The 20,554-nt window shown below is 45.8% G+C and overlaps 1 protein-coding gene across 1 annotated transcript in view; it reads right to left on the reverse strand.

The window, feature by feature from the left end:
* Positions 1 to 20,554, reverse strand: part of LOC144104577 (serine protease 56-like) — a 394,798-nt gene that overhangs the window by 335,736 nt on the left and 38,508 nt on the right. Inside the window, exon 2 of the mRNA XM_077637676.1 lies at positions 7,856 to 7,971. Within this exon, the coding sequence (XP_077493802.1) occupies positions 7,856 to 7,971 (116 nt within the window). The remainder of the gene's footprint in view (positions 1 to 7,855; positions 7,972 to 20,554) is intronic.

A 20,554-nucleotide genomic window follows, 5' to 3' on the forward strand; every position in this document is an offset into this window, starting at 1 on the left:
CTTCTTTATTAATAGACGCCTTAAACTAGCACCCTCTGAAACAAAATTACTATCGTATACAACTATTGTCAGACCAATCTTAGAGTATGCCAACAACGTTTCGTTTCCCTTTACTAACAACGTCATTAAAAAACTTAAAGGGGTTTAGAAAAAGGCACCAAGATGTGTGTACAATGAACACTCCCTTAAAGACACCAGCGCAATTACTAAAACGTGAAGAAGTCCTAACCCTGGAGAACAGAGCAAAATTTGCAAGACTTAAAATCTTGTATCAGCTAATACACAACCAACTAAAAGTGTCCGCTACAAAATACATAACGACCACAAAAACTAGATCGACCTGCCACAACCTCACTCACAAATTAAACGAGTTTCCTTTCCGTACTCAAATATTCAAATAGTCATTTTTTCCTCGAGCAACACCAGAATGGAACAATCTAAACATAGATATTACTAACAGCCCATCATTAGATGCGTTTAGTGTCCTGGTTAGAGATCACCTGTTTTTTTCCTAGTAGTTATTCTCATTTTCCACGCTTTCCTATTCTGTCCCGTTTATTTTTAACGTTTTTTTGTGCCTAGACTGAAAAACAGCGCTAATTACAGCCGATTTTCCTTTTTTTTGCTTGTTCCAATGTTTGCAGCCTATTATTTGTACCTCAACTTAAATTGTAACCGATTTGGTAACATTTTTTACCATTAGCTATTGTTCAAGTTGTTCAATATGTGCACTACACCTGGTTGTATTATTCACCGCCCTTCCTGTTACAGTCCCTGATGGGACTTACAGTATCAATAAAAAAAATGAATGTGCCCAAAGCTTCTGAAGTGCGTCTTTGTATTCTGCCGTCGTAGATTGGGCCGTCTGATTTATAATTCTAATCTGATTAGTTGTTGCTTTTAGGACAAAGGTGCAATCACTTTGTCACTGGAACACGAGTGAAAGCGAGAAAGAAACGGCTGTCAATTCTTGCCTTATGTTTTGCGGTTCATTGCGGCATAACTGCAATAGGTGCAGCATAAACGTGCTGTCACTATTTGCGAAAATATACCAGCTGGTTTAATTTCAAAGAATCAAATACTTCATTACGTTGTTCACCCATCAGTGTTGCAGTCAGTAATTCTAACAACATGTTTTATTCATAATGATTTGTTTGGTATGAAACCTGACTGGACATTTTTCTATCCAGGTTCCAATGTATGAAGAATTCCAAGTTTGCATCAGTTTAATCTACAAGCAGTACTAAACCGTTCAGAATTAAGTCGCAAAGAAAGGTGCCCCCTGCAACACTTGTAGGCATTTTTGTACAAATTTTTGGTGGGCATAAACAGGAACCTAATTTTTTGCACGAAAATAGCAGCTCAGTATTTATCTGAGCATCTGATGACTACCTTTCAGGCGAAGAATTTCCGCAAATTAAGGTATTGATGTCACGAGCTGTAGCCAAGATTGGGTGGGTATTGCGATTATTTATTTAAGAATGGGGCTGGCACAAAGCCCTGGTGTTTCGTTATCATGCAAAGAGGCGGAATGCAAACACTGAGAGTAGGGAGTTGCTGACCCCGAAGGGATTTTCTTTAAAATTCAGGCATAATTACTTGTCCAATTAGAAAAAGACGATTGTGGGAATAAGCAGCCAGTGTAACTGCTGCAACTATGCACAGTTGTGAAAAAAGAGTATTTTAATGCCTAAGCCAGATACAGCGTACTGACACGCTGCTATTTTGGGATTTGTATTGCTACTGTCTCATTTTCACGCGTGTTCGCTACCACTATTTTCAAATAACCAAAAATCCAATGTTGAGACGGATGTCGTTTCGTTAGACTTGCAAGAAACTATGCAGAGGTGGTACTGATTGTTGCTTCCCGGGTGTTATAGGTGCTCTAAATGTGATTTCCTAGAGAACATTTGTTACTGCGATGCTCAGCAAAAATTCCTCTAGTTGCCATATGGATCTAATGTCAAGAAAGAAGAAAGAGTGGTAACTTTTTTGTGTGCAGCTGTACCTTTCGAACACGTACTTTGTATCACGCTCCCTTATGGGCAGTTCCTCACCATGATTTGCTTTGGCGACTGTGCTTTTGACATTTCTTTGCAAATGGTAATCAGGTGTGGATATGGTGCACCTATTTTTCATTTTCAGTTGGGAAAGAGTGCTTTTCCTGTAGTCTTCGATGACATCCAATCCTTGTGGAGTGCTACTTCGCAAGCTGTGTATAACGGCGATGCACACTTTGAACAACACCATACAGTTCTGTATTTTTATGTCTTCATTATACACACGCAAATATGATTCATGGGCAGTACTGATTGTTGCTTCCCGGGGTGTTATAGATGCTCTAAATGTGATTCCCTAGAGAAGATTTGCTTCTTCGATGCTCAGCAAAATTTCCTCTAGTTGCCATTTGAATTAAATGTCACGAAAAAAGAAAGAGTGGTAACTTTTTTGTGGGCAGCTGTACCTTTCTAACACGCACTTTGTATCACGCTCCCTTATGATCAGTTCCTCACCATTGTTTCTTCAGCCTCTAGTTCGAATACAGTTAGACTGTTGCTGCACTGGTTGCAATTAAATGAGATTGAACAGCTCAGTTGTCTTCATGCAGTACTGCAATCAGCCGTTACAAATTGGTAGGAGTGGCACTTGAAGGCAAAGAAAAGTATTTGTTGCAGTAATAAATAGGGGCTACTTGCAGTGGTGTTAAACTTAAAAGGTAGGAGGCGTAAGAGAAATTATATTTTGAGCAGCATGCCAATCTATTGGGATTTTATGTGTGTCTTAGGCAATTCAAGCTAGAGGAGTCAGTTTTCTTTGCAAGTGGTATCATGCACCCCTTTTGGGGCTACGCACTACACTGTGCCTTTTTGAGTTTGCCAATATGTTACTACTAAAGAGTCACAGTATTGTATGCGAGAAAAGAATTTTTCTCTTTTTGTCGAGGTAACATGCAAGACATAGGTGTCAGTTATTGTCAGAAAGAATCAAGAACTTTTATTTCCAATTTTGACTCAAGGAAAATCTGACCAGAGAACACACCGTGGGTAGCGTGCAATTCTAAAGATGTAATCAGCCTGTAACAGGAGTATTATTAGAGCGTCGTAGCTCTTCTCGCAATGTGCAGTTAATTCATAATAGCGATGGCAAAAAAGAAAATACAAGTCTCTCACTGCATGAATTTATCTTTCATTGAGCGTACCTCTGAAGCAATTTTGATGGACAGAACTGTTCGGCACTATATGGAATATATTTATGTGAAACTAGGCATCAGCACTTATGCCCGAGTTCTTTCAAAGGATTTCGTTAGTGGCTTCTTTGAGTGGAAGCAAAAAAAGCACTTGCTCTTCATCTACAAGAATGGAAATTTTCTGTCATGAGCATGAGAAAGGGATGCTTCATTTCAAACAGGTTTCAGAATAGGTAATTTCTGCAGATAGGGTGGGTGCAGCTGGTAGAGGAAAGGGCTACTAGAGAGCATTAGTATCTTTTTCATACAGTGGAGTTTGCTGGATTCAGGATAGTGATGATTATGTAGCCCAGTGTTAATTCTAACTCTCTGCATTCTCATGATTTCTCCTGTGTCTCTGAAAGTGCTGACATTTTCGGTAATATGGGCAGAAGTATTTTTCTCTTAACAACAGCTGAGCAGAAACTCCGAAGGCTATGCATGGTATTCATTGCTTGAGTGGTAATTGAATCCCACAATATTATTGGAAGATACATATAAATCTACAATAAAGCTAGCGTGCCTGTGACTGCGAAGCATTACATACGCATTGGGTGCTATTTTCTGTACACAGTGCTGTCTCCCTGTGGAGACCATGGTTCTGACAGGCCTCTCAAAAAAAGCAGAGATGCTCCTTCGAGCTCACTCATGGAAGCTTTTGATATAATAAAGACTCTGGCGACCGGCATGGTGGAGATTTACTTGTTTAAAAGTGTAGCATATCTAAAAAAAATTAATGCACAGGCTATTGCTAAGGTTAATACGTGCTGGCAAACTATCCTTGCACATTTGACGCTTTGCAATGCATGCACGGCATTGGCTAGCTGTGGTTGATAATTGGCCCAGTAAGTGTGCTTGTAATATTTACATGATTTCTATTTGTCGTTAGTGGAAATATGTTTATGTGGTAAGGATTTGGTGGTTATTTAACTATTTCCATATTAGGTGCCTGAACATTATTCTGAGCGCAGAAGGCTTGCTGTTGTCCTAAGAGAGGAACCACACAAGTCAGTTCAGTAAATCCGACAAGACTGTTCAGTGAGCAAATGGTACATTTGTAGACTTCAAAAATTGTAACTGTACTTTGGGAAAGTCCTATCAAGTGTTTAATCATTTTTCCATATTCGCACAGTGAGTGCCTGTTTGCGTCTATGAGCAGTTAATAACTAAATTTGAAGCCTTATACTTCATGCACATTGTAGCCTGTTTGCAGTTTCAGTTATGGCAGCTGATGTGTACATCACTGCTAGGCAGGTCACCACAGTTGAGCTGCCTGTTTCTGTCTCAATTCAGTGCTTATAGTGGACAAAAATTGTCACCTTGCTTGAAAGTGTTACCATGAACCTGCAAATGAGCAACAAGCAAGGGGTACTTAGGAGGGTGATATTTGATATTGTTTTTTTAAGCGATGCTTAATGCCACAGGGCATAAAGGGTATGAAATGAGCGAGGAGGATGCCTAAATAAAGGAAAAAACGGTTGATGATCTGAAAAGGGGTTTAATTGCGCTAAAAGAACCAGACACTGAACGGGGTTCTTCTAGGCGTCGGCGGTTGTTCTAGAGCAAGCCAGCAGCGCGCGCTCAGTGATAGCACTGCCGCTACCGCGTTGGCACATGTTCGTCGTTACAATTGCCCCCGGGGATAAAAGGAGCCATCTTGGCGATTCAGGGCGTAGTGCAGATCAAGGGGTCATGGCAATGCTTCAGACCACTGATATGCACCGCTTCAGATGTAATAAAATCAAGGAGTGAACGATGATGTGGTCCCTGTGCCCAAGCGATATATGAATCCGGATTGTTCGATGAGAGACTCACTGCCGCCAGATATTTGATATTTCAGCAGCGCATTCTAGAAACGGACAGAGGACGAGAAGAGAAAGACACACGAGCGCTGAGCGACAGTTCAATTTCAATTTTCAATTTTAGAATTCAATTTTGTGTTCAAATTATATAATTTCTCTTTTTGAGGCTCCGATTTCCTTGTGATTCTACCTTGTCAGATTGGCGAAAATGGGCGGCAGTTTTTTGTTACTTTCAGCCGAAGGTATTGAGTAGTATAAGAGCACGTTTACCAGTTTTAGGGACATTTGAGCGTAATGTATTTTTGGTACATGTTCCGTCCTTACAGCTAAAATATGGTTTTCAAATCTTTGGTAGGGAGGCCATTGAAGCATTTTGTTTAACATTTGGATACTGTGGTGGCCCACTACATGTGATCATGGCTCGGATATATACATCATATGTAGAGTCCCGCCTCTGTAATATGGGCAGTTTGGTTTCCGAGCAAAATTCTCGCAAAGTGATTCATCCATACTAACGAATCATGAATGAAAAAAGTTTGATACAAAACTTGTCAAGGTCTCCTGCACATAGTGGTGGGCAATGAAGTGGAAGTTATACAGTGTTGATAGCTCCAAGCACATTACCTGGTTATCATTATCTTTAAAAATCGCTCATTGACATGTTTGAATCTTGAATTTCTTTGACTTTATTCATGAAAAAATTTGGTTGACCATGGTTTTTCTATGTAAAGTTTCTCACTTTGCGGAGGGGTGACCACCCCCACATGAATTAGTCCCTAGGATAGCGCAGTCATAATGTGCATGATTATGAATTATGACAGTATTTATTTACACTTCTACAAGTGTTAGTATTGTCAGTGATATTTCGTGCTTAATTTTCCAGAACCAAGTACTTACAGCATGACTCGTCACTTATCAAGGCGAAGTTTTCCTGTTCATTGGCCAGCACCTTAATTGTAGTGAAAACCTCATCCAATATTAGGACAAATGCCAATATTAGGACAAAATGCCAATATTAGGACAAATAATCGAGCTTTGGTCCTATATAGGGCCTGACACAGCCAACTCAATCCAAATATTGGGCCGATGGTTAGTGCTGCCTAGGTAGTATTCAGGCGGGTCATAGAAAACAGTTCCGTACCCCAATGTAATGTGTCAACATAAGACATTTGAACAATACATAAATGAATAAGAGAACAAAATGCAGAGTATCAGTAATAGTTAAAGAGCAAACTATTCAGTGTTAGATAAGCAAATGGTAGTTAACTGCAGACCTTAGCGCATTGTGATGCACACAAGAACTGTCAGTTCTGTGTCGGAAGAAAGTGCTCTTCCAGCTCAGTAAAGCAGCTCAGCAGCTCAGTAAAGCTAGCTTATAAAGCCTATTTTAAAGATACTTGAAAGTCTTAGACGAAACATTCTTCCAACCGGGTGCTTCAAAGGACACTTTTGAAAGTTTCTAAAAATAAGGATTTTGAAACTGAAAGAAATGTTTGCAGCAACAAAGAGACAGGCGCGGCGCCCGTCAGTCGCCCGCAATCGTAATGAGGTGTAAAAATACCAAAAATTTCCAGCTAACAGTTCCCATAAGAAAACCTTCTGGGTAACGCCAGTCATAGGTTTGACGACATGGAGAAGACTACGGAATATAAGTATTTTAAACGAAGTAATCATTATCAATGTCTGGGCAACACGAGAAAAGCCAGCGTATTTTTTTGTTTGTTTTTTTTCTTTGCAAATCACCCGAGGTGAACGCTTCAGACGCGGAGGGAGCGTTATGCGAGCGGAATATTTGCTGATGTGCGCTCAGTGTATGCGGGTGTGCCTTCGGTGAAATCTGCCAGCCCTGCTCAGTCGTTTCTATAAACCACTTACTGCTCAAGATTCGAACTGCCTGCCTGCGCTGAGGTAGCGCGCCATGCTCATTCTTTTGTTTCGCTGCTTATAGCGGGGAGAAGGAACGTCAGTGGTAACCGCGTGGTCAATATTTTTGACAGCCATGAAGCCAACGAAAGTGCATGGCACGGTGGAATAAAGCAAGCAGTTTTAATTCGGCGTGAAAGCACTCCAGCACATCGGCAGCGGACGTTGCGTTCACGCAGAGCTTCCTGCGCTGATTGTGCACTAAAAAACACTAAATTCGTTCGCGCTGCGCAGCCTTCGAGAATGAATTGTTTGTTAAAAAAGTGGCATGAAATTTTCTCCCCATGGCCTCATACGCGCCACTGGCAGTAATCGCCAGGCTATTTTAGTCAAAAAATTCAGTTATTTTTGTTGATTTAATTGTTACATAAGTATGAACACAAGACTGACTGACGTCCGCCATGGCTGACCGTTTGGTACTGAAAAAGCTTACGTACTTCAAAATGCGAATTTTTATGTGTTTCCGATATTGTTCACTCAAAAACCGTGAATATTACAATAAATGGCCGCGCTAGTCTAGTGCTATAATCGGAGACTTTTCCGAATATCCTCTCAAGGAACATTTTGTTGAAGTAGCCATCACCAAGGCTGGTTAAGTTGTTAGCATTTTATTGTTTTCTCAATCTCCAAGTATCCAATCGTTTATTTTAATTTTTTGGCAACCCCGCAGCTAGTTTTATATAGTAAATTTCTCCGCCATCAGCTGCGATAATTTTCAGTGCTGCAGTTTGTCACGACGTTCGAAAGTTTAGCCCCCTTCATGCTTCTCTTGCTAGAAAACGTGAGAAGTAAGCCAAGGTAGGTTTCTCTGTGGCTTTTCTCTTCAAAATAAAAATGCAACCCCTTCAATAGTGCGCAAAAAAATCAGACACTTCACCAATAAAGTAATCTCTTTAGAACTCACTTGGATTTGAGGCAATGTGCAGCGGTAAGAATAAAGCTCGGTGATATTATGCTTCCCCCACATTTGACTCTGATGCGACGAGTTTCGTTGAGTTTGTACAAGATCTCAATATATACCTGAAGAAAAAAAAGAGCATATTATAAGAAGCTTGTCACAATTTTTCGAGGAAAACTAACGATTTGAAGGACAGCAATATATTGTTGTTCATTGAAGTAACGCTTTTGTTGAGTCGAAGTATATCTTGTATTTGCAGTAATTTAATGGTTCCGAAAAAAAAACATGTCTAAGATACCAATTCTTCACACTGTCGGAATAATGCGCATGTTTAAAGTTTTGTTGTGAGCTTACATCCCGTGCAATTTCAGTCCGACATTGTCCCGAAATTGAGGCGAAGCTGTTGCGCGAAGCGAAGTCGGAGTCCGAAACCGACAACTTAACCAAGGCCTATTTTCGCCTTAAGTTCTTCCATATCGCCGCGAACTCTGCGGTATACCTTTTTCCGCTAGCAACATAATGTGCACGTATCTTCCGTTCGCGCGACGACTGCGCTCTTGCTATCGAGCGTTGTCAGCGTCACACGCCTGCTCGCCGATGACTCGCGCAAGAGCCATATGGCAGACACGAAATGTGGTCGGCCTCTACGGCCGCCTCTCTACGCCGTTCGTCTACCGCTGACGGCCCTCGCCGACTCTGCTGTCACCGAGTTCCTTCAGCTTGAGCACAAGTTCATTCGATAAAGAGTTTTCTTAGCGAGATGCCTGTGCCTCACTTCCACGCCTGACATCTGGTGTTGAGTGCGCAACGCCCATGCAGCGCACCGCACACAAGAAGAGAAGCGCAAGCCTCCCGCTATCAACGGACGTCGAGACTGAAACCACACGAGGAGTAAGCCGCCGTTAGCAAGGGCGCCCACCCGAGTTGGGGCAACTTCCGCTCACCAGGTTCGTGAAGACACAGACGTCCAAAATGGAACTGCCACTAGATACGTCACCGGCGCTAACTCAGACAGCGGCGGTCATGCAGACTGCTGGGAATCTGACGTCGCTCCTTTTGCAATACCCCCGGCAGCCACCGTCTTTCTACAGAGCCCCGCACGAAGACCCGGAAGATTGGTTAGAGTAAGTCGAAAGGGCCAGAACCATGAAGAAGTGGGACCAACAAGAAAAACTACACCACGTATACTTCTCGCTGCAGGACTCGGCAAGAACGTCGTTCGAAAACCGTAAACCTTCCCTCACGACTTGGGAAATCTTTAAAGCTGAGCTTCGAAAGACGTTTGCAATGTTCTTCGCAAGAAAAAGGCAGAGCTGTTACTGCAGACACGCGCGCAGCACCAGACTGAGACTGTGGCAGTGTTAGTAGAAGTAATGACGGGGCTGTTTCGACGACCTGACTAGACGATGCCAGAAGGGAAGAAGCTGCACATCTTAAGGAAGGGAATCAAAGAACAACTCCTCGCAGTACTTATGCGCAGTTCTTCCAAATCTGTAAACGAGTTTGCAGCTGACGCAGCCAGCATTGAGAAGACATTAAATGAGCGAGCTCACTAGTGGGAAAGACGGTTACAAGTTTTCACAGCAAGCTCTGCTGACGCCGTTGCGCTGCGTGAGGCAATACGAGCCGTGGTTCAGGGAGAACTAAGCAAACTCCTTCCGTTCGCACCCCACTGCAGCTAGCCCCGTTAACTGACGTCATCAGGGATGACGTGAAGCCAGCGTTTGGGACGCTGGCACTACCGCAGCCGCCGCAGACAATAAGCTACGCCGCGCCTGTCCGAAGCCCCCCGAGCAATGTGTACCGAGAAGTACGCCCGCCAACACGCTGTGATCCATCTTCGGCCTAGCGACGTGTGGCGTACCCCTGACTATCGTCCCCTTTGCTAACAATGCGGTGAAGCAGGGCATTTATACCGGTCCGGCAGGTACCAAGAACTTGGCCTTAGGGGATTCAACATTAATGAACCACACTCAGTGCCTGGTCAACGACCACAAGATATCAAGGACTACTTGGCCGATGCCTCTCCCTTTTCAGGTCGCAGTCAACACGCCAATTCCACTCGTCTGGACGTGGTCCATAGTCTGACCTCGAGTGCAACCGTTCGCCTAGTCCCTGGGGAGGGGGGGGGTTGCTGCGAAGTGCAGCGATAAAAACCCTCCGCCGTAACGACAAGCCCCTGACTCAGCGATAACTGCGTACCTCACAACGACGCTACCGAAGGAGAACTGAACAGTTCAGATCATAGTCGACTAGAGAGCCCCACGAAAAGGCAACATACTGTTACAGCCACAGAGTGGCCCAAACCCAACACCACTATGAATGAAAAATGCGAACAGCACTGCCGACCACGAGGGCACAATGTAACTGTGCTCATCGACACAGTTGCTAATTACTCAGTCCTCAAATGTTTAGGGGAATACCCCAAGGTGCAGTAGACTTGTAATAATGGAGTAATTACTCATTTGCATGCACCCAAGCGCTGCAATACGGTCTCGCTTTACCATTTGCTTGCCATCCCGGTTAGCTCACTTGGTAGAGCGATTGCTCAGGTGAAGCGGTGGTCCCGGGCTTGAGCCCCACACCAGGTCGAATTTTTGTTTAATATCAATTTTTTCTGAGAAAGCTGTATAGATTTCTTTTTTAGCGTATGGCTGCGCTTAGGGGGATGCCAATGAGTAAGTACTCCGTTATTACTGAGTTTTCAGCGTGCAATTACGTCCTCGGATGAAGAAAGTGTCCACGGCGTGAAGAGTTCTCCAGAGGTCAATTGTCGGAGGACATTTGATTGCACCGAGTGGGAGGTGCACAGCGAGAATCTCGATTCAATGGCACACATACCTTTCCAATTTTGTGATTTTGGATCTCTGTTCACGTTACGTCATCATTGGAATGAACTTCCTGACGGAAAACGGAGCAGTAATTAACCTTCGAACGAAGTCGATTGCGTTTTCGACAAAGTATGCCATCAACCACATAGGAAGTCTTGAACAGACTATGCCGCTACGGATTTTTGATGATCACATCACGATTCCACCACAATGCATCAATATAGTATCCGTAGGTGCGATCTTGCTCGCTGATGCCACCGGCGTCGTTGAAGGTCTACCACTTCTCGCTCGGAGAGTGATCGCAGTCGCTAGTGGGATCCTTCGACTGAAGGCAGGAAGGGCAGAAGTTACTTCATAGAAGGTTGTGGCCAAATACTACGCCAAGGTGGCGAAATCCTGTCCTGGTGAGGGAGTGCGTTGTCGGTTCTGGTCACCCAGGTTGTTTTTTTTATTCTGGTCACGGAGGTCAGGCCGCACCCCAGGCCTGCTTATGCAATTCCATCGGCACGCGGCTTTTTTTCCAAACCAGGTGAAGAATCGAGCGGCACCAGGATCCGAGCCCCGGTCTTCTTGCACACGAGGCGGACGCTGTACCTCAGCGCCATCGCTGCTAGCTAACTAGACAGAAGCACTGCTGACTAAATTAGGTGCTGAGCACCAACACCTCAAGAAGGGCATAGCCGTGGCTTCATTCGATGAGATCGCAGAAGTTAATAACGTTTTCAGCATCGCAAGTTTCCATCGAAGCAGCCTGTACATTCAGCGACTGCAACGGAATCTGACATATACGCCGTGTTGCCACAAGAGAAGTAACAGAGGCTCCGAGCCCTGCTCGAACTTACAGGGACAACTTTGCGTCGTCTTGAGGTATTAGACAAACACCCATTGCGAAGCATAGGATTCTCACAAATGAAGGAACTAAACCTGTGAGACAGTCACCGTATCGTGTATCGTCCATTGAACGCGAATCAATACGTCGACAAGTTGAAGAAATGCTCGAAGATGACGTCTCCAGCCATCCCGCAGTCCCTGGGGAGCGCCCGTCGTTCTCGTGAGGGAAAAGGACGGCACGCTGCGATTTTGCGTCGACTACCGCTGGCAGAATGGTGTCACCAAGCAGTATGTTTACTCCTTGCTGCGAATAGATGACTCTGTCGACCGCCTGAGCGACGCCAAGTATTTCTCTTCCATCGACTTAAAAACTGGCTATTGGCAGATTGAGGTGGGCGAACGCGAACGAGAGCAAACGGCCATTATAAGGCCAGATAGCCTCTACGAATTCAAGGTTATGCCTTTCGGTCTCTGTTCTGCACGAGCAACATTGCAAAGAGTCATGGATAATGTTTTCGCAGACCTAAAGTGACAGAGCTGCCTCGTGTCTCTTGATGATGTAGTAGTCTTTGCTTCGAACTTCGACGAACTCTTTCGATGATTGGGAGTAGTCCTCACCGCCATAAAATTGTCTGCACTCACTTTGAAGGCCGAAAAATCTCGCTTCGCTTACGGGGAACAGAAATTTGTTGGGTACGTCATCATTAGCGAAGGCGTTCGGCCAGACTTACAGAAGAGAGCTGCCATAGCTAACTTCCCCGAGCTTGCGGACAAGAAATCTGTACATAGGTTTCCTGGACTATGCAATTACTACAGCCGTTTTGTGCACGACTTCTCCCACATCGCGGCACCGCTGACGCACCCGACAAAAGACGCACCTTTCAAGTGGGAAGAAGCACAGGAAATAGGATTTCGTGAACTTCAGAGACGCCTTCTACCATCGCCCATTCTCGCACATTTCGACGACGATGCTGATACGAAAATTGACACAGATACAAGCAGGGTAGGCTTGGGAGCTGTCCTTGTTCAACTCCAAAACGGTCCTGAAAAGTTCATATCTAATGCTAGCCGCTCGTTTTCTAAGGCAGATGGAAACTGTTCAGCAACAGAAATCGAATGTCTGGCCATTCCCTGGTCGACATCGAAGTTTGGTCCCTACCTCTACGGTACAAGCTTCAAGGTGGTGAGCGAACGTCATGCGTTGTGCTGGCTAGCAAACTTAAAGGACCTTTCAGGCCACCTCGCAAGGTGGAGCTTCAGACTGCAAGAATTTGATATCACCATCACGTAAAGTCAGGACGCTAGCGCTTCAGTAAAACACTCTCCGGGGCATGTTGGTTCATAGCTAACAAGAATAAAAGCGCAACAACACGACACAAAGAAGGAGGAAACCGACAGGACAGGCGCTAGCGCTCCTACTCTGACTGCCTTTCCCGCGAACCGGTAGATCCACCACCTGAGGGCTCAGACGATGAAGCTTTCTTGCGAGCGATCACTACGAGCGAGTTTGGCAATAAACAAAGAGCGGACACGGAATCATGCGAAATGATGTGTTATATACAAAGAGAGAGGACACAAATTCAAGCGTACTGCGGCGACCCTCTGCCTGCGCAACGGAATGTTGGTGAAAAAGAACTTGAGGGCAAACCACCCGCAGTACTTTGAATGAGGGAGATGTTGGGCTAGTGGGATTTGTGACAAATTATTCATATTCTTAGTGCAACTAGGACAGGGACACAAAAAGAGAGACAAACCCGAGCGCTAACTTGCAATTGATTTATTGAGGTAAATACGACGGCATATAAAACCACAGGCCTGCGCAGGCGCAGCCTAACAAGAAATTTGGAAACTGCCAAAGGAAAAAGTAATCGCACTAGACGTGATAGGAAATTCACTTCAGCGTTGTACAAGGCAACTGAGGTGTCACTCACGCAATCTGATCCAGAATTCCTTATAAAAAATGCCTCCAAGGTTTCACGAGCGGTTTTTTGCTTACTTCTGCCTAGGACTGACACGCAACGGAAACGCGGTTCACAAGCTCAGCAAGCAATGTAGTGATCATCATGATTCGTGCGCTCCCTATTAGCCAGGTCTCATTCATGCCCCCTGAGTCCTTCGTTAATGCAACACCCCTACTGGCCGATGTACACTTTGCCACAAGACAGGGGAATCTTATAACCAGCATTCATTATGCAGTTTTTTGTGGTTCTTTCGACAGCCTCCATTTTTTGTCTTCGCATATGAAGCGACCGCAAAGTTGAGCGAGTTTCCTGGAGGCTGATAAAAACCACCGGCACGTCAAACCGATTTGCCACATTTTTTAAGTTGTAGGTGACATTGTGGATGTAGGGAACCACTTCCGGTCTCTGTGACTGTTCAGGGGCGTCACGAGCGTTCCGGGCTTCATTTTCTTCAGCAACCTTTCCGCCACCGACGCCGCGACCGACCCAGAGTAGCCAGCTGAAAACAGCCTACACAATTGATGATCGAAACTTGCATCTCATGAACTCACGATCTCCGCAGCGCGAAATCCAGGCAGAGAATTACAATGCCTCTCTTAAATAAGTTATGGATGTATGGATGGATGGATGGATGGATGGATGGATGGATGGATGGATGGACGGACGGACGGACGGACGGACGGACGGACGGACGGACGGGTGGGTGGATGGATGGATGGATGGATGGGTGGATGGATGGATGGATGGATGGATGGATGGATGGATGGATGGATGGATGGATGGATGGATGGATGGATGGATGGATGGATGGATGGATGGATGGATGGATGGATGGATGGATGGATGGATGGATGGATGGATGGATGCATGCATGCATGCATGCATGCTGTATCCTTTCAATCGGGCGGTGGCCGAAGCCACCTAGCCATGTCGCTTAAATTTTACTCCTGTCTTGATGACAGCCACCAGTCAGATAACCTTCTTTTGGTTACTTCATCCCCCTTAAAATCTGTTATTCCTTCGCTGTGCTTTAAGCCCAATGCTTTCAATAAACCAGCCCCGCTGTTTTCCAGTGTAGGGAGAAGCCCTTCACAGAAAAGTATCAAGTGATCAGCTGCGTCCTCCTCCTCTCTGCACGCACCGCACAACATGTCTATTTCATGTCACGTGACTCGATATGTCTTAGTGCGCAAAACTCCCGTCCTGGCCTCAAGCAACAAAGAGCTTACCCCACAATTATCACTGATATTTTATTTCGAAATTTCCTGCTTGAAGATCGTTTATGTTCCCGGTGCACATTTCGTCAGCATCCTTGTTCTCCAAAAAACTGTCTGGATTTTTATCGTTTTATTTAACCGATAACTGCTGATTTTCCGCCCAGCTGCTCTCCAGATATTTGGCTGTCAGTTTTCGAGTTCGCTTTTTTTATTTTGTGTCCACATTACTCATGTCCAAGTACCTGAAAACTTTCCTAGCCCACTTCTTTTCCCCAATTTTCTTAATCACTCCTCAAATGCTATCTTATACTGCTAGCTTCTCTGCACTCGAACGACGCCCATCCCATAGCACCCTGTACGCCCTGATTAGGTGTATTCCAATGTGCTCCCAAAGCGAGCCTCCCTATGCCACGTTGTTTGATTTCTAACCTAGCTTGATCTGCTCTCATGCACAGGACCGCATTGCCGAAAGTCAGACTAGGAACCATGACCCCTTTCGAGATCCCTCTTACCACGTGGCGCCTATTGTAGTTCCACAGTGCCCTGTCTTTCGTGAGAGCTGCATTCCTACTAGCTTTATTCATGATATAATTTTCATGCTCTTTCAAATACTCAGCACCCTTATTTATCCACCACCCCAATATACTTGTACTCATCTCATCCACTACTTGTAGCGTGAACTCCTGTATTCTATGCTCGCCACCCTCATCATTAAATATCATGACTGAAGATTTTTCTTTACTAAACCTAAGACCTATTCTATCTTCCTTTCTACCGCAGATGTCTAACTTCTGCGAACGTTCCTTATGGTAAGCCATTAGCACTACATCACCTGCGTAGATTAGTCCCGGTACTGACTGTTTAATAAATTCGCCTTGCTTGAAAAAATAAATTTTGAAGCCCAGTCCGCCCCTCTCTAGTTCGGTCTCTAACCCTTGAAGGTACAACATAACAAAAGAGCTACAACTGGGGCTAGTTGGAAATGCATCCTTGAAGGCATTGGTGAGCGCTACCAAAATACAGAAAGGGACGAACATACAGGACAAAGCGCTTTTTAACAACTGTTTTTTTTCTCTGAAGAAGCATGGCTATATACACATGTTAACGTCAAATCATACAAAGGAGAGGGAAGAGCGCAGCGCGCCAAGAGCGATATGATGGAATATATATATATATATATATATATATATATATATATATATATATATATATATATATATATATATATATATATATATATATATATATATTGTAACGTGCTTCCACAGAACCTCGACGGAAGAAGCAGAAGATGAAGGACTGACCCGCGGAGAAGGAGGAAGAAAAAGAGAGAGCTGAAGGACGCTGCTAGGCTTCCTGCTTCCATCCTGCTTCGACCGGTCCCCTCTTTGAATAAACCCCCGTGCGTGCAAAGCACGTAACAGGTTGGTGAGAGGTGCCGGGTATCGACCACGGAGCATTCCATCTACCGAAGGAGCCGTAGACTCGCAGGCTTCCCACCACTGCCATCGGACATGCCTGGAGACGACAATGCTGAGCAACCCGGGCTATCCACAGCGAACAACTGGCCACATTATCGAGAGCCCCGCACATTTTTTGGAAAACCTGAAGAGGACGTTGACGAGTGGCTGAAACACTACGAGCGGGTGAGCAAATACAATCGATGGAACGCTGCTACTAAACTGGCTAACGTTGTGTTTTTCCTTGCCGCCACTGCCCTTGACTGGTTCGACAATCATGAGGATACACTGAGTTCATGGGCTACCTTTACGACCGAGATAAAGAAAAATTTTGGGGATGAATCGGCAAAGAAGAAGCGTGCGGAACAGACATTGCTTCACCGCGCGAAAGTACCCGGAGAAACTTGCACGGCATACATCGAAGCCATCTTAAAGTTATGCAAGCTAGTTAACTCCAGAATGCTTGAAGAAGACAATGTCGGCCACCTTCTAAAAGGAATTGCGGAAGATGTTTACAATTTCCTGATTAGGAAAGAGAGCCTGAGCACCACCGCTGACGTTATAGAACATTGCAGAACATTTGAAGCTCTTAAGCTGCGTCGAATCACCCCTAAATTCGGAAGATTGGCCAATGTCACCTCTATAGCCAGTGTTGAAGCCAGTCCTCCAAATTCTATGGCTGATATGATTCGAGAGATTGTGCGCGAGGAATTGTCCAGATCCCGGGATACCTTCTGCCACACACAATATCTGCGGCACAGTTCTGCACCGGAGGAAGATGTTGCCGCCCTGTCGACTCCGTGGGCTCCACCCAACGGCACTTTGCCCATGGACGATCGGAACATTGCCCAACGTTATCGCCACCAGCCGACAGAAAGGAGGCCCACCTACCCAGAAGACGTGGTTCGTCAGCAGCGAGATCCTGGCTTCAGCCAACGTCGCGACTTTGTTCGCCAGGACTCTTATGGCGGTCGCTGGCGCTCTCAACCTTTGTGCTACCGGTGTGGCATTGCAGGGCATATCGCTAGATATTGCCGCCGTCGTTTCCCAACTTCTCAAGACTGCCAACCCCCGGCGAATACTTACGGGCAACTGCACACCGCGTAGCAGAGACCCCCAACGTCCGCTTGGGACCCGTACCGTCCGAGCAATTTGCGGAGTTCATCACTCGCATCTGACCGCAGTGTGACGCCGCCACCTCAGCGCCAACGGCGGTCACCTTCTCCTCGACGTCGTGCATCCCCTCCGCCTCCGGGAAACTAGGAGGCGCGGCCGATGGAGGTGAGGCCGCCGGCGAGTCGATGACGTCCAATCTACCTCTGCCCGTGTTTATGTTGAAGAACAAACTGGAAGTGTTTATTGATGGTGTGAAAACAATGGCTCTTGTGGACACTGGTGCTACCGTATCCGTTATGAGTTTGAGGTTTAAGAATCGTTTAGGTAGGAAAGTGATGTTTAGTGGTGACCGTGCAGCGTTATTCCGTGGTGTCGGTGGTGAACCTTTGGTTCCACTTGGTGTGTGTGCTTCGGATGTTGTTATTGGTGGTCTAACGTTTAGAACAGAATTCGCAGTGCTACCACGGTCAACGCATGATGTGATTCTTGGGATTGATTTTCTGCAAGAGTGTGGTGCAACTTTAGACTGTCGTACGGGAGAAGTTGCTTTGAATTCTTCGTTACTTTCAGCTCTTGTGGATAACTCGACACCGGATTTTGGAGCATTTGCGGTGGAAGAAGATACTATTGTACCAGCTTTCTCTGCAGCATTCGTGCGGGTTTCCTCTATTCACAATCAGTGCGAATCTTTTGAAGCTGTGGTAGAGCCTACGACACTCGCCTGCTCTAAGAAGAGTATCGTCGTGCCTCGTTGCGTCGTTCCCGTGGTGAGAGGCCGTACCGAGCTGTGGACAGTGAACCACTCTGAAGAGCCAGCTGTGTTGCCCCGGGGCCTCAAACTCGCCCGTTTCGAGGAAGGTGTGTCAGGTTTCGTCGCGGCGTTAACCAACTCTGTCAGTGAGCAGCACGTGAAAAGAGATATGGAGACCCAAGTTAAGGCTATGATTAATCAGGCTCTTTCCCCAACCGAGCGTCGCACTCTAGTGGAACTCCTTCTGAAACACGTGTTCGTGTTCGACTTTGCCAAAGACGATTCAACACCACCGCCTACCAGTCGTATTCATCACACGATCAACACCGGCTCCGCACCTCCTATACGCCAGAAGCCCTATCGAGTCTCAGCCACTGAACGTAAGTTAATAGATGACCAAGTTCAAGAGATGCTAAAGCGAGGCATAATTCGAGAATCCTCCAGTCCTTGGGCGGCTCCAGTTATCCTTGTTAAGAAAAAAGATGGCACATGGAGGTTCTGTGTTGACTACCGTCGCTTAAATACGGCCACGAAGAAGGACGTCTACCCGCTTCCACGTATAGATGACGCAATTGATTGTCTGCACTCCGCTTCATACTTTTCTTCTATTGATTTGAGATCCGGCTACTGGCAAATCCCCGTGCACGCTGCAGATAGGGAAAAAACGGCATTCATTACACCAGACGGACTTTACGAGTTCAACGTTATGCCTTTCGGATTATGTAATGCACCTGCAACATTCGAGCGGTTCATGGAAACAATCCTGCGTGGCCTCAAGTGGCAAATTTGTTTATGTTATCTGGACGACGTTGTAATTTTTGGCAAAACGTTTAGTGAGCACAACCACCGTCTGGATATTGTGCTTGATTGCATGGAACGAGCTGGCCTTATCCTCAATTCCAAGAAATGTCATTTTGGGAACCGTGAAACAATTGTTCTTGGTCATTTAGTTGATAAAGAAGGTGTTCGACCAGATCCAAAGAAAATTGAAGCTGTCAAAAGTTTTACGGTGCCTCAATCAGTGAAAGAGCTGCAGAGTTTTTTAGGGCTCTGCTCGTACTTTCGACGCTTTATAGCTAGGTTTGCGGACATCGCTTACCCACTCACGTGTTTGCTGCATAAAGATGCACCGTTCAATTGGACCAGCGAATGTGACGCAGCTTTCCGGCATCTGAAATTTCTTTTGACCTCGGGCCCCATCCTACGCCACTTCTGCCCATCTGCACCAATTGAAGTGCACACTGATGCAAGTGGTATCGGTATCGGCGCTGTACTTATACAACGCCATGGTCACGATCAGCACGTGGTAGCATATGCCAGCCGTTCGTTGAGTAAGAGCGAAAGAAATTACACGGTTACTGAGCAAGAATGTCTCGCCGTTGTTTTCGCTGTACAGCGCTTCCGCTCCTATCTGTACGGGAATGCTTTCACCGTCGTGACCGACCACCACTCGCTTTGCTGGCTAGTGAGTCTTCGTGACCCCTGTGGCCGGCTTGCTCGATGGGCTTTGCGCCTACAAGAATTTAATTTCACTGTTGTGCATAAAAGCGGCCGTAAACACTCAGATGCCGATTGTCTTTCCCGTTTGCCGCTTCTAACGACTGAGGACGACGCAGACAACTTTGATGAATACTTGTCGTCACTTTCACAAGCCTTCCCCGATCTTCAAGTTTTTCGAACTGAGCAACGCAAGGACCAAACATTAACCTCTTTGTTTGATGCCGCTCAAGATTCTGTAAAGAATACTTTTTGCATTCGCGACGGTTTGCTTTATAAGAAGAATTTCGCTTCTGGAGGAGCACGCATGCTTCTTGTCGTACCCGAAAGCCTACGCATCACAGTTCTTGAAATGATGCACGACGACGCCACGTCTGGGCACTTGGGAGTGACACGCACACTCCACCGCACACAACAACGATTTTACTGGCCTAACATGCGTTCAACCATCCAGCACTATGTAGCCAGCTGTGTGCAATGCCAGCGCTTTAAGCTGCCGACTTCAAGTCCAGCGGGCAAATTGCGGCCAATCACACCTCCAACAGCCCCGTTTGAGCAAGTTGGCATTGACCTCCTTGGACCTTTCCCACGATCCTCTAAAGGAAATCGATGGATTCTTGTGTGCGTAGACCACTTAACCCGTTATTGTGAGACAGCCGCGATACCAGTTGCTACTGCGTCTGAAGTATCTAACTTCTTACTTCGATTCGTCATTCTTCGGCACGGCCCTCCTGCAGTTCTCATTAGCGACCGTGGACGTCAATTTACAGCGGACGTTGTTGAAGAACTTCTCCGCCTCAGCAGCTGCAGTTTTCGCCACTCCACGCCATATCATCCCCAAACGAACGGTGTGGTAGAACGCACTAATCGTACGCTCACCACCATGCTTGCCATGTACGTCGCTGCAGATCATAAGGACTGGGATGGCGTACTCCCGTTCATCACTCATGCGTACAACACCGCGCAACATGAGACAACTGGCTACAGCCCCTTTTACCTGCTCTATGCTCGCTCGCCTCGCTGCGGCCTTGACACCATGCT

The sequence above is a fragment of the Amblyomma americanum genome, chromosome 9 (assembly GCF_052857255.1).
Source record: "Amblyomma americanum isolate KBUSLIRL-KWMA chromosome 9, ASM5285725v1, whole genome shotgun sequence".
NCBI lineage: Eukaryota > Metazoa > Arthropoda > Arachnida > Ixodida > Ixodidae > Amblyomma > Amblyomma americanum.